This window comes from Siniperca chuatsi, linkage group LG16, assembly GCF_020085105.1.
Source record: "Siniperca chuatsi isolate FFG_IHB_CAS linkage group LG16, ASM2008510v1, whole genome shotgun sequence".
Taxonomy (NCBI): domain Eukaryota; kingdom Metazoa; phylum Chordata; class Actinopteri; order Centrarchiformes; family Sinipercidae; genus Siniperca; species Siniperca chuatsi.
In genome coordinates, this window is record NC_058057.1 from 4740001 (window position 1) to 4755862 (window position 15862).

The 15862-nt window shown below is 42.4% G+C and overlaps 1 protein-coding gene across 1 annotated transcript in view; it reads left to right on the forward strand.

The window, feature by feature from the left end:
* The window catches only part of mdn1 (midasin AAA ATPase 1), a 170985-nt gene that overhangs the window by 46831 nt on the left and 108292 nt on the right, over nucleotides 1–15862 (forward strand). Inside the window, exons 24-33 of the mRNA XM_044169618.1 lie at nucleotides 797–975; nucleotides 3610–3818; nucleotides 5114–5260; nucleotides 5343–5484; nucleotides 5574–5708; nucleotides 7767–7905; nucleotides 8619–8751; nucleotides 9234–9364; nucleotides 14638–14776; nucleotides 15061–15175. Of these exons, the coding sequence (XP_044025553.1) occupies nucleotides 797–975; nucleotides 3610–3818; nucleotides 5114–5260; nucleotides 5343–5484; nucleotides 5574–5708; nucleotides 7767–7905; nucleotides 8619–8751; nucleotides 9234–9364; nucleotides 14638–14776; nucleotides 15061–15175 (1469 nt within the window). The remainder of the gene's footprint in view (nucleotides 1–796; nucleotides 976–3609; nucleotides 3819–5113; nucleotides 5261–5342; nucleotides 5485–5573; nucleotides 5709–7766; nucleotides 7906–8618; nucleotides 8752–9233; nucleotides 9365–14637; nucleotides 14777–15060; nucleotides 15176–15862) is intronic.

Consider the following 15862-nt stretch of genomic DNA (forward strand, 5'->3'; position numbering starts at 1 on the left):
TAAATTGAAGTAACGGGCCCAAATCATGAAAAACAGTCCCAGACCAAATGTACACAAAAGTATGTTAATATGGGTGTTGATATGCTTTTGGCCATATTGTGTACTTAAGGTTGCATTGTTGTTTTTAATGTGGTATACAAATAACGACATTTGAGTTGAGGAAAGTATAAAGGTTTTTGATTGTCATTCATTTCTAATAGCTACAGTAATTTTAGTTTTAATGCAGCTTTAGTTTTTGTTTTGTTTTTTTGGCCAACAGCCAATGTTTAAATATATCAATATTCACATCCTGTAGTTGGTTGTATGAAATGGGCATGAAAAGACATTAGTCAAAATGACTGAAGACCAAAAACCTGAGGAAATATCCTTGGAAACAATATTCTCTGGTTTGCATTAATTGATTTTTTTGGCCACTTGATGGCAGCGGAAGAAGTTAGAAAACCAACATGTCAAATTATAACCTTATTCATTTGCTTTGACAACATGTTAGCAAATAGTCACATTTAATGTTTTAATTGAATCATTCTCTTAACGGGAGAAATGTTGAATGTTAACACTTTTTTGCTCAGTTTTGACTAGACATCCATCACCTGTCATGTATGAAGAAGACAGGTGTTCTGGTTCTATTATTGTCAACAGTGGCTGCTGGTATTACTCAGCAGTCCCTCCTCACCACTCAATAGCCCTTTAGGTTAATTTGGTACACTCAGGTTACAACATGACTCTACATTGAGCTGATTACAAATCAATAGTCTGCCCTCCCATCACTCTCTCTCTTAATGTTTCGGCCTCACAGGACTCACCCGGTGCTGATCCAGGGAGAGACATCTGTAGGGAAGACCAGCCTGATCCACTGGCTGGCTGCAGCCACAGGGAACCAGTGTGTGAGAATCAACAACCATGAGCACACCGACATCCAGGAGTACATAGGCTGCTACTCTTCAGACGACAGGGGCAAGCTGGTGTTCAAAGAGGGTACGAGCACTCATGTAGGGCTGCAGCTATCGATTACACAAGATACAAGATAGATTTATTGATCATTTTACAACACAGGGTTGTATAATGAGATTTTGTTTTGTATTTCCCTTTATGCTACTCAAAAAAAATTATATACAGTAGATCAGTGAATAAATAATAAGTCACAGAAATAATAAGTCATAGAAATGAAAACAATTTTACATGGTGGAGTGTTGAGGATGAATTTAGCACACATGCACACAAACACACACACACACACGGAGCGCAGTCAGATCAGCAGAGTGGTGGTAGAGATTACTTGAGTTAATAACTACGCTCGTTACTGTAAGTGCAATAAAACCTTTGCAAGTAAAAAAAACAATACTTTATCAATACACCTGTTAAACAAGCATTAACTTAAACAGTTTTTTACTGATGGTTTGACCCTTTTTATCAGCTGGGTGTAAGTAGGCAGGAGAAGCAGGGAAATTTGGTCTGATTGACCTAAATGGGAGTGAGGGAAGGCTTTGTAGCTGCCAGAAATGTTTGTGCACATGGTCCCAGGGTATTTGTTCCCCTGGTGGGGATGTGGACATGCTGGTGGAATTTTGGTAAAATCGTTGTGAGATCTGTTTGATTAAAATTACCATTATTCTAGTAAATGAGTATTCTACAGATTATTCCATCGATTTTATCAAGTAATCGGATAAGAAATACGCCCACCCTGAATCTGGTTCTGCTCAAGGTTTCTGCCTCTTTAAAGGAAGTTTTTCCTTGCCACTGTTGCCAAGTGCTTGCTTTTTTTTTGGCCAACAGTTCAATGTTTAAATATATCTAAATAAATATATCAAACGGTTGTTGCTGCTTAGGGTGGCCCAACCAGTTATTAGGTTTAGGGGGCAATCACTTTTTCACTCAGGGTCATGTAGGTTTGGATTTTGTTTTCTCTTAATAATAACAACCGTCATTTAAAAACTTCATTTTGTGTTTACTTGTGTTTTCTTTGACTAATATTTAAATTAGTTTGATGATCTGAAACATTTAAGTGTGACAAACATGCAAAAAAATAAGAAATCAGGAAGGGGCAAACACTTTTTCATACCACTGTATCTTATTCCTGTGTGTCATAGAGCTCTATTGTTGTGCAAAAACACATCAGTGAGCCACACTGTTGCACCGCTGAAGCTCTCAGTATTCCATCTCTCTAAGTATTATTTAGTTTAATTTATAGTTTGGCCACCATTCTCCTCTCTGACACCACCGACAGAGTCCAGCTCCACCCCCACAATGTCACTGGACTTACGGATCAGTTTGTTGAGTCTGTTAGTGTCCGCTAACCTCAGCCTGCTGCCCCAGCATGCAACAGCATACAGGATAGCACTGGCCACCACAGACATAAAACATCTTCAGCATTGTCTGGCAGATGTTGAAGGACCTCAGCCTCCTCAGAAAGTAGAGGTGGCTGTGGCCCTTCCTGTAAACAGCTTGAGTGTTCTTAGCCCAGTCCAATTTATTGTCCATATGTAGTCCAAGGTACTTGTAGTCCTCAACAATGTCCACACTGACCCCCTAGGTCTACAAGAAATTCTTAAATGAATGAATACAAAAAAAATCCGCCAGAATTTATCCATGACAGAGCAGATAAAGCCCACAAATGTAGAAAAATGATTATGTAGAGAAATTCAGGAACATACAACTGTTTTTGAATGAATTTAGAAAATACATAATAATAATAATAATAATAATAAATAATAATAATAATACAAGAGGTGAATGAACTCAACATGGAGAAATCCCCAAATTAATAGAAAATTTTACAGAATTTTCACTTGCAGACTTCCAACCTCAATATTTGGGTGACACATTCCTTCATTACCATGAACACACTGTTTTATTTAGACTCAATCTCACATACACCATCCTGCTGCCCCAAATATTCATTACATCAGCAAATATGGATTAATCTGCTGCTGAAAATATTCCTCCTGTTTGAGTAACATTTGTTAAAAATGACAGTGACCAACTGTTTAAGAAAACTTTTTTTAAAAATTAAACCATGGGGCCCCCAGGTAGAGCGCACGCCCGCGTTTGAATCCAGCCTGCGGCCCTTTGCTGCATGTCATCCTCTCTCCCCCTTTCCTCTTATCTTCAGCTGCACTATAAAAAAAAGACCCCCAAAAATGAAACCATATATTTGTGAGCTGCCTTTTAAAGATGTATGTCATCAGTAGGAACCAATGATGCTGAGTAAGGAAGTCAGAAAATATTGAGAGACAGACTAACATTGTTGGATTTGGTCTTTTCATGGGATTTCATTGACAACAAGAAAAATATAAAATAACACCAGCCTTATCTGTTAAGATTTAGGTTCTGTGTGGGAATGAGAATAGAGTTAGTCACATTGAATAAGAGTTTACAATTAGTCTTAGAAGGTGAGGGAAATTACATTTTTGTTCAAAATATTAAAAGCTTGACAAAGTGTAAATACATTTAATTAATACTGAATACAAATACACACAATGTTTTCCATTCCTCTCAAGACACCAATCTACTGATACACACTGTAGTAGCATTTCCTCAGTCAGCCCCTGTCTACCATTTAACTCTGGCATCCCATCAGACTATTGTCACTTGCTTGTCTATCTCCTTCAGGCATTCTGATAGACGCCATGAGGAAAGGCTACTGGATCATCCTGGATGAGCTGAACCTTGCCCCCACCGACGTCCTGGAGGCTCTCAACAGACTACTCGATGACAACAGGGAGCTCTTTGTGGCCGAGACACAGGAAGTCATCAAGGCTCACCCCAGATTCATGCTGTTTGCTACACAGAATCCCCCTGGTCTCTACGGTGGTAGAAAGGTATACCATTCATTCAGTGTGAAAGGGATTTGTCTGATGGCATGGTTTACAGTGTGGTTACCTTCAGATTCACTTTGGTCAAACACGTAGGTTCAGATCGAAATAGTTTGATAACTACTGGCCAGATAACGTGACATTTGATATGGACATTCGTGGGCCCCAAAGGATGAATCCTAATGTCTTGGTGACTCATCTAATCTGTCCTGAAGCACCACTGTTAAGTCAAAATGTCCGCTTATGCACAAGAAACATTAAAATCTTGCCAAGCACATTAATCTTTTAAAAGGATAAACCCTTTTAATTTTAATGAACCCAAGGCCTTTGTTTTATCGCACCACCCACTGGAAAAACTACATTCTAAGTTCTACTTCTGGTAGGGCATGCCCGGCTCGGTCACACCAGCAATTAAAATGTTAAGATTTCAGAGCAAAATCAATTTCACTGGAGTCAAATCTGCACAAATATTTCACTTTGGGTTCAGTTTTGTCAGTTTGCCATGGAGAGCTGGAGACTTTGAAACAGAGGAAGCTATCATTACCTATATGCTGTGTTGCACCTTCAACTTTGTCGGAGTATAAAATTGCTACTCCAGTAAAGAGGCATGGTTTGCAGTCATGTTATGGGACAGAAGTTGATGGTACAAATATGTCTCTTGAAAAATCTGTGTAAACTAATTGTCTATTTAGTGAGCAAGCTAGCTAGCTTACTAACTTGACCTTTCTTTACCCCACTCTGACAGTTAGCAAGCCAGCTTACTTGGAGAGCTAATGTTCCTGGCTGGCTAGTGTGTTAGTGGTAGTTAGTCAAATAGGTCTATGAGTAATCACTACATCACCAAGCTAGCACCACCTATTTTGTGAGGACGCGCAGATGAATTTTGGTGTGCCACTTTCTGATGCGACTGGGCCTTAAGAATAGTAAAAGCAGCTCAGTGTTGTTTGTTCTGTCCACTGTTTTTGTACTGTGTGATACATTGAACAGAGTAGGGCTTTAGACTTTTAGTCTTGTATAAAGTGTACAGCTAATGCTTGAGAGCCTTGTAAATGCAACAGTAGAATTAGCTTGTATTTTGATATTAACAAACCATTACCACATTATTTTACAGTAATTACACAGTATCTCAAAACAGGTATGTCACCGCTTGCAGGGTTGGATTTAATAAAAAAATGTTTTTGCTTTATAGCACAAAACAAGAAAAGGGTGCAATTCTGCAATTAGGTGAAACTAAAAAACTTACTTACATCTACTTCTACCTGTCAAACAAAATCAAGTAATCTTTACTAACTGATCTCCAGGTGCTTTCCAGGGCTTTCAGGAACCGCTTTGTGGAGCTGCACTTTGATGAGCTACCCAGTGGAGAGCTGGAGACCATCCTCCACCAGAGGTGCAGCCTGCCTCCATCCTACTGTACTAAGCTGGTCAAGGTCATGCAAGACCTTCAGGTAACTATATATTCTTGTATGTTGTCTGTCTACCCTGCATATTACCTACCTGTTTTGGGTGAAATGTGCTTTCCTCCTTCAGTCCGTACGCAGGGGATCTTCTGTGTTTGCGGGGAAACATGGTTTTATCACCCTCAGAGATATGTTCCGCTGGGCAGACCGCTACAGGCTGGAGGAGCAGACGGAGGCCTCTCAGGACTGGCTGCAGCATTTGGCTGAGGATGGTAAGGCTTGTCAGACGTTTATGTTAAATCACCAACTAACATCTGTGTTCCATTGAAACCTTAGATAAAACTGTTGTCATTTTCCTCAGGGTACATGCTGCTGACAGGACGTGTGAGGAAGCCGGAGGAAGAGTCCACGATCCTGTCCATCCTGGAGAAGCACTTCAAGAGGACGGTGAACCCTGAAAACCTGTTCTCTCAGAAACAGGTTACCAGCCAGTTCAGTACGTGAAAAATAACACTTTACTCCACCACCACGTCACTCTGTCATACTGAATTGCAATAACAGCTAGAATATATGTACTGGAAAACTCTATTAAAAGTTTGGTTGAACACTGCAGGATGTTTTTTTTTAATTGAACTGTTGAAATTTTCAAATTCAAAGTGGCTCTTCTGAGTTTTATCAAGGTGAAAAATATATCATTGTTTTAAATTGAGGAATTTGGGTGCAGATGTGTATATCTAAAACATCTTAAAAGTCAACCTCCTATTCAGATAAAAATGTAGAGAGATAGCTATAACCACATGGTACAAAATTTCCTTTGTTTGGAACAGCATGATGGTGTTAAGTAAAGGATCTGAATACTTTCTCCACCACTGGAAAAGAACATTATGCTTAGTTGGCATGCACATTATATGACAGGCACCAGGAGTTTATCCACTCTCTTTGTCCTTTCTGGCCACTCCAAGCACCGGTACCTTAACTGCATGAATAGACGCAAATAGACGAATGAATAGACGATCAAAATCCAAACAGTGGCTGGCTTGACTGCAGTAATCCTCTGACATGACCGCACACCTACGGCGATGGCTTTCACGAGTACACCTGGAACTCCCAAACCGCAATTAAGTCTGTTTCTCTCTGACATTGTTTGTTCACATAGTGCCTAACATTAGCTAGTTGACACTATTAGCTAACGTTAGCGCTTGTTCCAGTGAACCTCTACCAGACCAGCATAACGTCAGTTAAAAGTTAACTTTAACCAGCCTGGTTCTATGTGAGAAAACAACGGCAGAGAGAAACAGACTTAATTGCTCTGTGAGAGTTCCTAGTGAACTCGTGGAAGCAGTTTGCCACGACGCTGAAGTTAGCTTCCGATTTGGCAGTTAAGGGGAAAGTTAAGATCTTTAGCTGTGATCGTATAGTGGGTTTTGATCTGAACCTGGTCCAATGTGGTCTAGGCATTAAAAAACTGTGAAATTGCCCTTTTTTAATTTTCACAAATTGGGTTTCAGACAGCGTTAAGGTTTTACCAAAGATACCCCCACAATGTCTAATAATCTTTCACAACAGTAAGAGGATCGGTCACTCAGCACTATACGTGAAGTTCCCCTTAACTGCCGAATCGTAAACTAACTTCAGCGTCGTGCCGTTAGCATAGATGTGTGGTGATGCCAGAGGCTTCGATCGGAGCGAGCAGACGGCTGGTTCAGGAAGAGTGACGTGCAGATTATGGGTGCGTCCCAAGTCTCTTAAATGCATCCCCGTTTCCCTCACTTGCATCTTTTCCTTGCGTCTTAGTCCCTCGCAGCGGGGATCCATGGGAGAGACACAAGGAAACCATGCGAGGAGAGAAGAAACGAGGAAATGTGTTAAGAAAAATGAGACGTCCATTCCTTTGAAGCGAATCAGAAAACAAATCGCATATAAAATTTGGGAGTGATACACTTGAGTTTAATTTGTTATCTGTCTTCACTCCATATGAAACCCCAGTGATGTGATGTATCAGATTAAGATCAGCTGCAGCCTCCAATCAATAACTGATATCCAATAAGGGGGCCTATCGGCCAGTAAAAGACTTTGTGAAGTCTCCTCGGTCATCAGAGCATCGGAGCACAAATAAGAGCTTTGGGACGGCCTTTAAGATGGCGGACCAGAACGACTTCCGGTTCAAGTGAAACAAGGAAATGACAAATAAGAGACTTGGGATGTACCTTCTTTTATACAGTTTATGGGATATACCCATATGTAAATCACGGTCTCCTTGCCCCACACACACAAATCACAAAACTACAACTTTTACCCTCTGTGATAACCTGAATGCATCATGATGTGTGATTCCAGCTCATATTTAGCACATTTGAGTAGAAGACTCCCTATTAAACTCCATATTCTTTAGGTTGCTTTTGAGCTCTTTTAAATGTTAATTAAAGGGTGACGAGGAGGTGGACAATATAGACTTACAGTAAACTATTCAAATAAAAAAACAAAGGAGAGAATGGAGCCATCTAGCTTGTCTGATGAACACAGTATCATGTTGCCTTGATGCTCTTATTGGCAGGTCCCTTCGTCGACAGCATTGCTGGAGTTCCACAAGAGTTTCGCCATGTGGTGTGGACACACGGCATGAGGAGGCTAGCTGTGCTGGTAGGACGGGCGCTTCGATTCGGCGAGTCTGTCCTGCTTGTAGGAGACACTGGGTAAGATTCAATGTAACTGCCAGGCTCAATTTATTTTGTATTTAATAAGATTAGACTAAAATGGTCATGTTTAGCCATGCCAGCAGCATGGCATTAGGGATGGCAATACATTTGTCCAATACTTTGGATTATGACCAAATACCTGCCTCAGCTGTATTTTGTGCTAATTAGAAAATGTTAGTTTGCTAATATGCTAAACTAAGATGGTGAGCATGGTAAACAATATACCTGCTTAACATCAGCATGTTAGCATTGTCACTGTCGGCATGTTAGGATGCAGATGTTAGCATTTAGCTTAAAGCACTGCTGTGCTTAAGTACAGTCTCACAGAGCTGCTAGCATGGTTGCATAGTCTTGTTCTGTGCCTTATTTGACATAAGTTAATTTTTTCTTCTTATTTTACATACTATACTATACAATCAGCCACACGCTGAGCCAGCACAGAAATCAAAGTTCATTGAATGTAACTTATGAAATGACAGAAAACTGAATTTAAGATTGTGTAAGAGTATCTAGTCAGTGCAGACCAGCAGCTTACTGGTCAAATTCAGCAGATTTTCCATTGGGTCCTCTTTGTTTGTGTCAGATACTCCTTCCTGCACTTAAGTTAGAGTTTAAAGAACTGTATGAATGTCTGGGGTTTTACCTAATTAACTTACTGCATGTGCGGTTATTTGAATCATGTTAAGCTCTTTTTCCTGTTCCCTCACCAGATGTGGAAAAACTACAATCTGCCAGCTGTTTGCTGCTTTGGCTGGACAAAAGTTTTTCTCAGTCAACTGTCACCTACACATGGAGACGTCTGACTTCCTGGGAGGCCTGCGACCTGTCAGACACACACATCAGGTACTAACAAGTCTGCGGTGGGTGAGATGTCAAATCTATAGGCAAAGGAAAAAGTCAGAGGGACAGTGTCTAACCCCAAAGTCTTTTTGAGTTGGCAGAAGTGTGCAAGATACATAACAATAAAAGCCTTTTTATTATTCCTGAAACTTATTGTCATGTTCAAATTAGTATAAAAAAATCAGACATATTTAATAACATATAAATAAATCAGTTTCCTGTTAACTTAATTGCAGTTTAATGGGGGCAAAAGAATACAAAGGACAAAATCATTAAATTTGAATGGAGTCATTAAGAAAAGGCAAATCTATAAGATTGACTTCTCAACAAATAACTAAAATAAAACACTGAGTTTGTGACATCTGATCCTGTCCTTGGTGTGTGTGTGTGTGTGTGTGTGTGTGTGTGTGTGTGTGTGTGTGTGTGTGTGTGTGTGTGTGTGTGTGTGTGTGTGTGTGTGTGTGTGTGTGTGTGTGTGTGTGTAGACTGATGGTGAAGACAGCAGGCTGTTTCAATGGCATGACGGTCCCTTGGTGCTGGCCATGAAGGAGGGAGGAGTTTTTCTCATGGATGAGATCTCCCTGGCAGACGACTCAGTGCTGGAGAGACTCAACAGGTAGACACAAACACACACACACATCTTTTGTGGACCAAAATGCATTATGTGTACATTTGAATTTGAGAACACCGTAGCAGAATTAACATTTCAATGCATTATTAATATTACACTCTCACTCTCACGACACATAGCGACTTTAAAACATTTTATAACCCCAAATTGCATTTCCTATCACAAAATACACTCATGTGATGCTAATATTATAACCTTTATTTAATCAGTCTCATTTAGATCAATATCTCTTTTGCAGCACAGCGAGTCACACACAGGCACATACAAACAGCATCAGAAACAATCTCACTCATCTCTTTAAAGGTCCACAAGTCAGTGTTTAAAGCTGGAGCGCGAACTTTTGTCTCCCCCTTCTGGCATTGAGAGTAATTACACAAACACTGTCGACGCATGCTTATGATGTATGACTACAGGTAAGCTTGCCCCAGGCTTGTGTTCAGAAATAGTTACAAAAATACAGAGAAATTTCCACATTTCCAAGACAATTATCCATTATTTAGATAGAGTAAATGTAATAGCTACTCCAAATATTTTACCAATCTATCCAACAGCAATAATGTGACATCTGTGTCTGTCCTCAGTCCCTTCTCTCAGCACTCTCCAACAAGGAAAAGCTACAGTTACACCAATGGTTATCTGTGGGTCTGCGAGGACAGAGTCATGGAGAATGAGTTCTATTTCGTACGTGCTCCGCCCTCTAACTTAAATTCAATTTATATATCACCAATTCATAATAGAAGTTATCTCATTGCACCATACAGTTGGTTTGAAAGAGGAGTCAAAGACAGTTGGTTTGAAAGAGGAGTCAAACCAACAGTTGGTTTGAAAGAGGATTCAAAGAAGCCATTTTTGTGAAAAAAGAAAACCCCTCTTTGAACAGAAATAGTGGTCTGAGATTAAGTCTGCCCAATGTTTACCACAGTGTTTTAACACCTTGGTCAAGCCTGTCAAATGCTAATCAGGTACTTAACAGTGATGAGGGAGGTGCAGCCAGAAAACAATAGGCCTGATTACTGGGCCATCATGGAAACAAAGAAGGTCAGTTTCAGGTGAAACTAGGCAGGGTAAACAGGAAGATTCCTCCCTGAGGGCAGGGCTTAAGCAACACAGAGTAGCTTAAATTTCTGAGTTCTCAAACCATTTTCACAATTGAGAATGACTTCCGGATGGGAGCCGAAACGTCTTGAATTTGAAAACATTGTTCAGATGACTACGACTGAAACCTTTTCTACAATGGAACACTCCTGGACGAATGAGGGACTACACCGTCTCTTTATAATATTATTTACCGAGACCAAACAAATCCCACCATGAGCAAGCACTTGGCGACAGTGGCAAGGAAAAACTTCCATTTATCAGAATCAGAAATACTTTATTGATCCCTGAGGAGAAACCTTTTGCTACAGCAGCTCACTATCACGTCAGTGCACACAGGAATAGAAGTACTAGCAAAAAAAAAAACATAATACAGGTCAGAAAATAAATTAAGTGTTTAAGTATAAAATAAAATAAGTGTGAAGTACAAAGTGGGTTTACCAGTTGATGATAATAATATGGTATAAAGTAATAGTGCATGAAATGCCAAGTGTAGCTCATTTATAATGAGACGGAGGATATTGCACAGCAGTAATAGAGGTATGAATAAATATCAATATCAGTAAATAGGGAATTTTAAACTGAAAAGAGTATATTGCACAGGAGTATTAACACAGGATATTGCACAATTATTATTAAGTATTGCAGAGATGTAATGATCAGTGTCCAGTTTAATGACTTAGGGTTATACAGACTACACTTAGAGGGAGGAGTTGAAGAGTTTGATGGCCACAGGCAGGAATGACTTCCTGTAGCGCTCTGTGGTGCTTTTTGGGGGGATGAGTCTTCCGCTGAAGGTACTCCTTTGTTTGACCAGCACGCCATGGAGTGGGTGGGAGATACTGTCCAAGATGGCATGTAGTTTGGCCAGCATCCTCCTCTCTGACACCACCGCCAGAGGGTCCAGCTCCACCCCCACAATGTCACTGGCCTTGCGGATCAGTTTGTTGAGTCTGTTAGCGTCCACTACCCTCAACCTGCTGCCCCAGCATGCAACAGCATACAGGATAGCACTGGCCACCACAGACTCATAAAACATCTTCAGCATTGTCTGGCAGATCTTGAAGGACCTCAGCCTCCTCAGAAAATAGAGGCGGCTCTGGCCCATCCTGTAAACAGCTTGAGTGTTAACAGGCAGAAACCTCGGGCAGAACTCAGGCTGCCATCTGCCGGTGAGAGAGAGGGAGGCACAATGCAAATTCCACATAGAAGTTTAAAATAATGAAAATGTTATGGTAGTGGTAATATTAATAACCTAATAATAGGAATGATCGTGATAGGAATTATTATGATGATAATAATAGTAATAAGACTAATAATAACAATTGTAATAGCAGTTGTCGCGCAGGAACACAGGGCAGCTGGTGGTCCACAGTCACCGATCCAGACTCGGCAGCTCCGGAGGCAGAAATACCTGCTGAAAGTGACAGAAAGAGAGAAGAGAGAGACGAGAAAGCACAAAACTACAGGAGAGAGAAGATGTCGAGAGAAGATGCATTAAGTGCAACATGGGCTCCCTCGAGAAGCTCACCCATGAGAGGACTGAGCTGTCGGAAGCGGAGATTGTGGAAGTCCAGACCTCAACTGCCACTTTCCTCTGGATGGCCCAGGTGCTCGCTGTTAACAGTGGCCGGACCATGTGTGCCATGATTGAGCGGCTGGAGGAAGTTAAGAAGGCTTCAGAGCAGCTGGCTCCTGACCTCTGTCCTCAGACACAGTAGCCAAGTCCCGGCCCCAGCTGCAACGCCCGCAGCAGCATCGCCCTTGCAAGTACAGATGAATGGTGATTCGAATAATGCCGTTCTGGCCCCCGGCGGCAGAATGGCATTATTACAAAAATGATATTTTCTTCGCCTAGCCCTTACAGGAGCTTTCACCCACTATCCTCTGCGCTCACCTCACTAGAGGACAACACTAGAGGTGCAGTTGAGTTTCTACTAGCATTAGCCGATTCTTAGCCCTTTGGACAGGGCCCCCCCCGCGGTTGATGGGTGGGCCTGTTCTTCCTCTCCCAGTAAAACTCCTCGCCCTCTCACTGACGGACTGTTACCCAGTGTGGGTGTGGTTCTGCGGTCCTCTCCCTGCCTGGCTGGACAGGACTCTGCGGAAAGGTTATGCTCTTCAATTCTAATGCAAACCTCATTCAGTGGCATTCTTCAGACCTCCCTCTCCTCCCTGTCAAAGAAGGTGGCTCTCTCTCTCCTCTGTAAGGGGGCCATTGCAGCAGTCCTCCCCTTGGAGACACGAACAGATTTTTTCTCCCTGTACTTCCTGGTGCCAAAGAAGTCAGGAGACATGGGACCGATCTTGGATCTGCGCATCCTGAATGGATTGATCATGCAGAGATCGTTTTGCAGGCTAACAGTAAAGCAGCTGCTAGAGCAAGGCGACTGGATGACCTCTACAGACCTGACCGACGCTCACTTCCATGTCTCCATCTTACCACGACACAGTAAGTACCTGCGCTTCGTGGTATGTGGTCAGTGCTACGAGTATTGCCATCTCCCATTGGATTACTCCCTAGCTTCACGCACGTTCACCAAGTGTGTGGAGGTGGCGTCAGGGCCGTTCAGGGAGAGAGGCGTGAGAATTCTGACCTACATAGATTACTGGCTGATCCTCACCACGTTGAGACAGGAGGCGGAGGCCCACACAGTACAGGTCATCCGGCATATTATGCAGCTGGGCTTCGCCATCATCCAGGACAAGACCGCCATGATACCGAACCAACAGATGCTCTACCTTGGGCTGTGTCTACCTCTATCTTGCGCTTGAGGTCTTTGGTCTTTTGTGATTTGGGCAGATCGCCCCCTCTTCTCACTGAGAGCCCATCACGTTCCAGGATCTCTCAATACAGGGGCGGACTAATGTCTAGGGGAGGCCCACCTCAGGAGGAGTGGGGCCTTTTTCCAGACATAGCAATGCAGATTTGGCAGTGGTTTGGGCTGGTGGCCGACGCCCCTCCATTGGGGGTGGAAGCTCTTGCCCATCAAACTTGGCCCTCCAGACTGCTGTATGCCTTCCCCCTGATGCCAATACTGCACAGGATTCGGATGCAGCGCCTATCTGTGATGTAGTAGCACCAGAAAGCCCAGGCGCCAGGTGGTTCCCGAACTTGGCACGGCTAGTGATGTTGAACCCGTGGCCAATACTGGACGTGCCCACGGCATTGCGTCAAGCAGGGGGTTCCATCCTTTCGCACAGCGATTCTGGGATGGTGCCTCATGATCTGGAAGCTGAGAGGGTGTGATTGAGCGACCTAGGTCTCCTGGTTGTCGCTACGATTCAGAATGCACGTACCCCCTCCACCTCGAGAGCTTACTCGTCTTTCTGCCGTTTCTTTGTGGGTTGGTGTGAGACTGGGGGCCTCGAGCCACGTTCCTGCCCCCTGGAGGGTATCTTGGATTTCCTGCAGAGGTTGCTTGACAGTTGTTGCGCCGTATCCACTCTGGGGGTGTTTGCGTTGGCGATTACAGCTGGTCATATTGGTTTCGATTGCTTCACAGCTAGGAGTTACCCCTTGGTGTAGCACTTCCTATGAGGGGCTCACAGGCTGAGGCCTCCCATCTGTTGCTTGGTCCCTCAGTGGGATGGTGCTGGATGGCCTGTCGAGCCCACCCTTTGAATCTCTGGATCAGGCGACCGAGAGGTTTTGTCTATCAAAGTGGCACTGCTCTTAGCACTATCAGTGCACTCCTCCTGTTTATCTGTCAGTGACGATGGAGAGTCAGTTAGGCTCCGACCAAACCCGGCTTTCAGGGCTAAGGTCATCACCTCCTTGTTGCTGGGTCAATGGCTCCTTTGGTGCTTGCTGCATCATCTGTGGAGACCTCTGCTGGAACAGACTGAGGTGTGTGTTTTTTGGTTCGGACCCAGTTGGGGGTACATTTTATCCCTACAACCTTCACCTCAAGTGTTAACCAATAGCGAAGCCCGTTAGAGGGCGGAGCACAGATGAAATAGAAATAGTAGTGACACATGTATATTTTTGTTACACTTGGTATAACATTTTGTATGGCACATTTTGTATTTTGTTCTCATATTGCATTTTGAGCCACAAAATCCAACATGGACATGACATGTTGCCCAATTTACAGCCACATACAGCTGAATAACAACTAATGACTAAGAAGAACCCCTGACAATGTGTTGTTTGTTGTCAGTGTTCTAGAGACTGAGAAGTCCCTCGTGCTGGCAGAGAAAGGCAGTGGGGACAATGACAACGTGGAGTTGATCAGAGCTACTGCCGGTTTCCGCCTGGTTGCCACCATGAACCCTGGAGGAGACTTCGGCAAGAAGGAGGTAGATTAAAAAAAAAAGTGTTTCTACTGTGTTGTCAGTGGAGTTCAGGATGAAGGTAGCAGCAACAGCAGAAAAGTAAAACTGCTGATGTTCATAATCCTACCTGCTGACTTAAAAAAAAAGATGTGATGAAAAGTGTTGTATTTGCCTGTGATTGATTCTACTGAATGTTTGTCCCAATGATTTAACATGCTTTTTCAAATGTATGAATATGCTTTAAGAGTAACCAACCAGAACTGTATGTAGGTAGAGTCTGACTTTTGTGCTTGTCTGTTTTTGGACAGCTCTCTCCTGCCCTACGGAACCGTTTCACAGAGATCTGGTGTCCTCAGAGCAACAGCCGTAGTGACCTGGTTCAGATCATCCAACACAACCTGCGTTCAGGCCTCTCACTCGATGGTAAACTAGCTTGGAAATGGGTAGACTAATGCTGGAACAGGTTTTAGTTGCAGTCATTCATATACATGTCCTGATTACAACCTATGAAACTGTTGACAAACTGACTTTTTCATATTATACAGTTTAATATTTTAGTTTTGTGGTTGTTGGATAGATTGAGTAAGCAATTTTGAGACACTTTGACCTCCAGTAACTTGTACATAACCATTATTCATAATCGTAATTATTGTTGATATTTGAGTCTGAATTATTTTGTGTGAAAATAACTGATAGATAACAAGCTACATGTGACTGAACAGTAATTACAAAACCTTTTCTCTGAGAAAGATTTAGTGCGTGTTCAATTTTGATCTTTTGCGTTAAATGATTTGGAGAAACAACTGTCTAGTTTCCTTTATAATAGACAAATGTTTTTTGTTTTGAAATGCTATTTCTTAATTAAGCTGGCAATTGAATATGTCTGCTAGTTCCGTTGTTAACCAGAGATTGACTCACGAGTCAAACAACGAATGTGAGTCTAAGTTGGTCTTCATTGCTTTTGCAGTTAGGCCAAAAAGGCCTGTTGTTCTGTTCTTGTTGTCCGATATTCATTTCTAGCTTTTTGCCACGCCTAGCCATCATGGCTCAAAGGAAAATATAGGGCACAAAGTGTAGCCAGCCTAGGTTTACATCACTACCAGGAAAGTA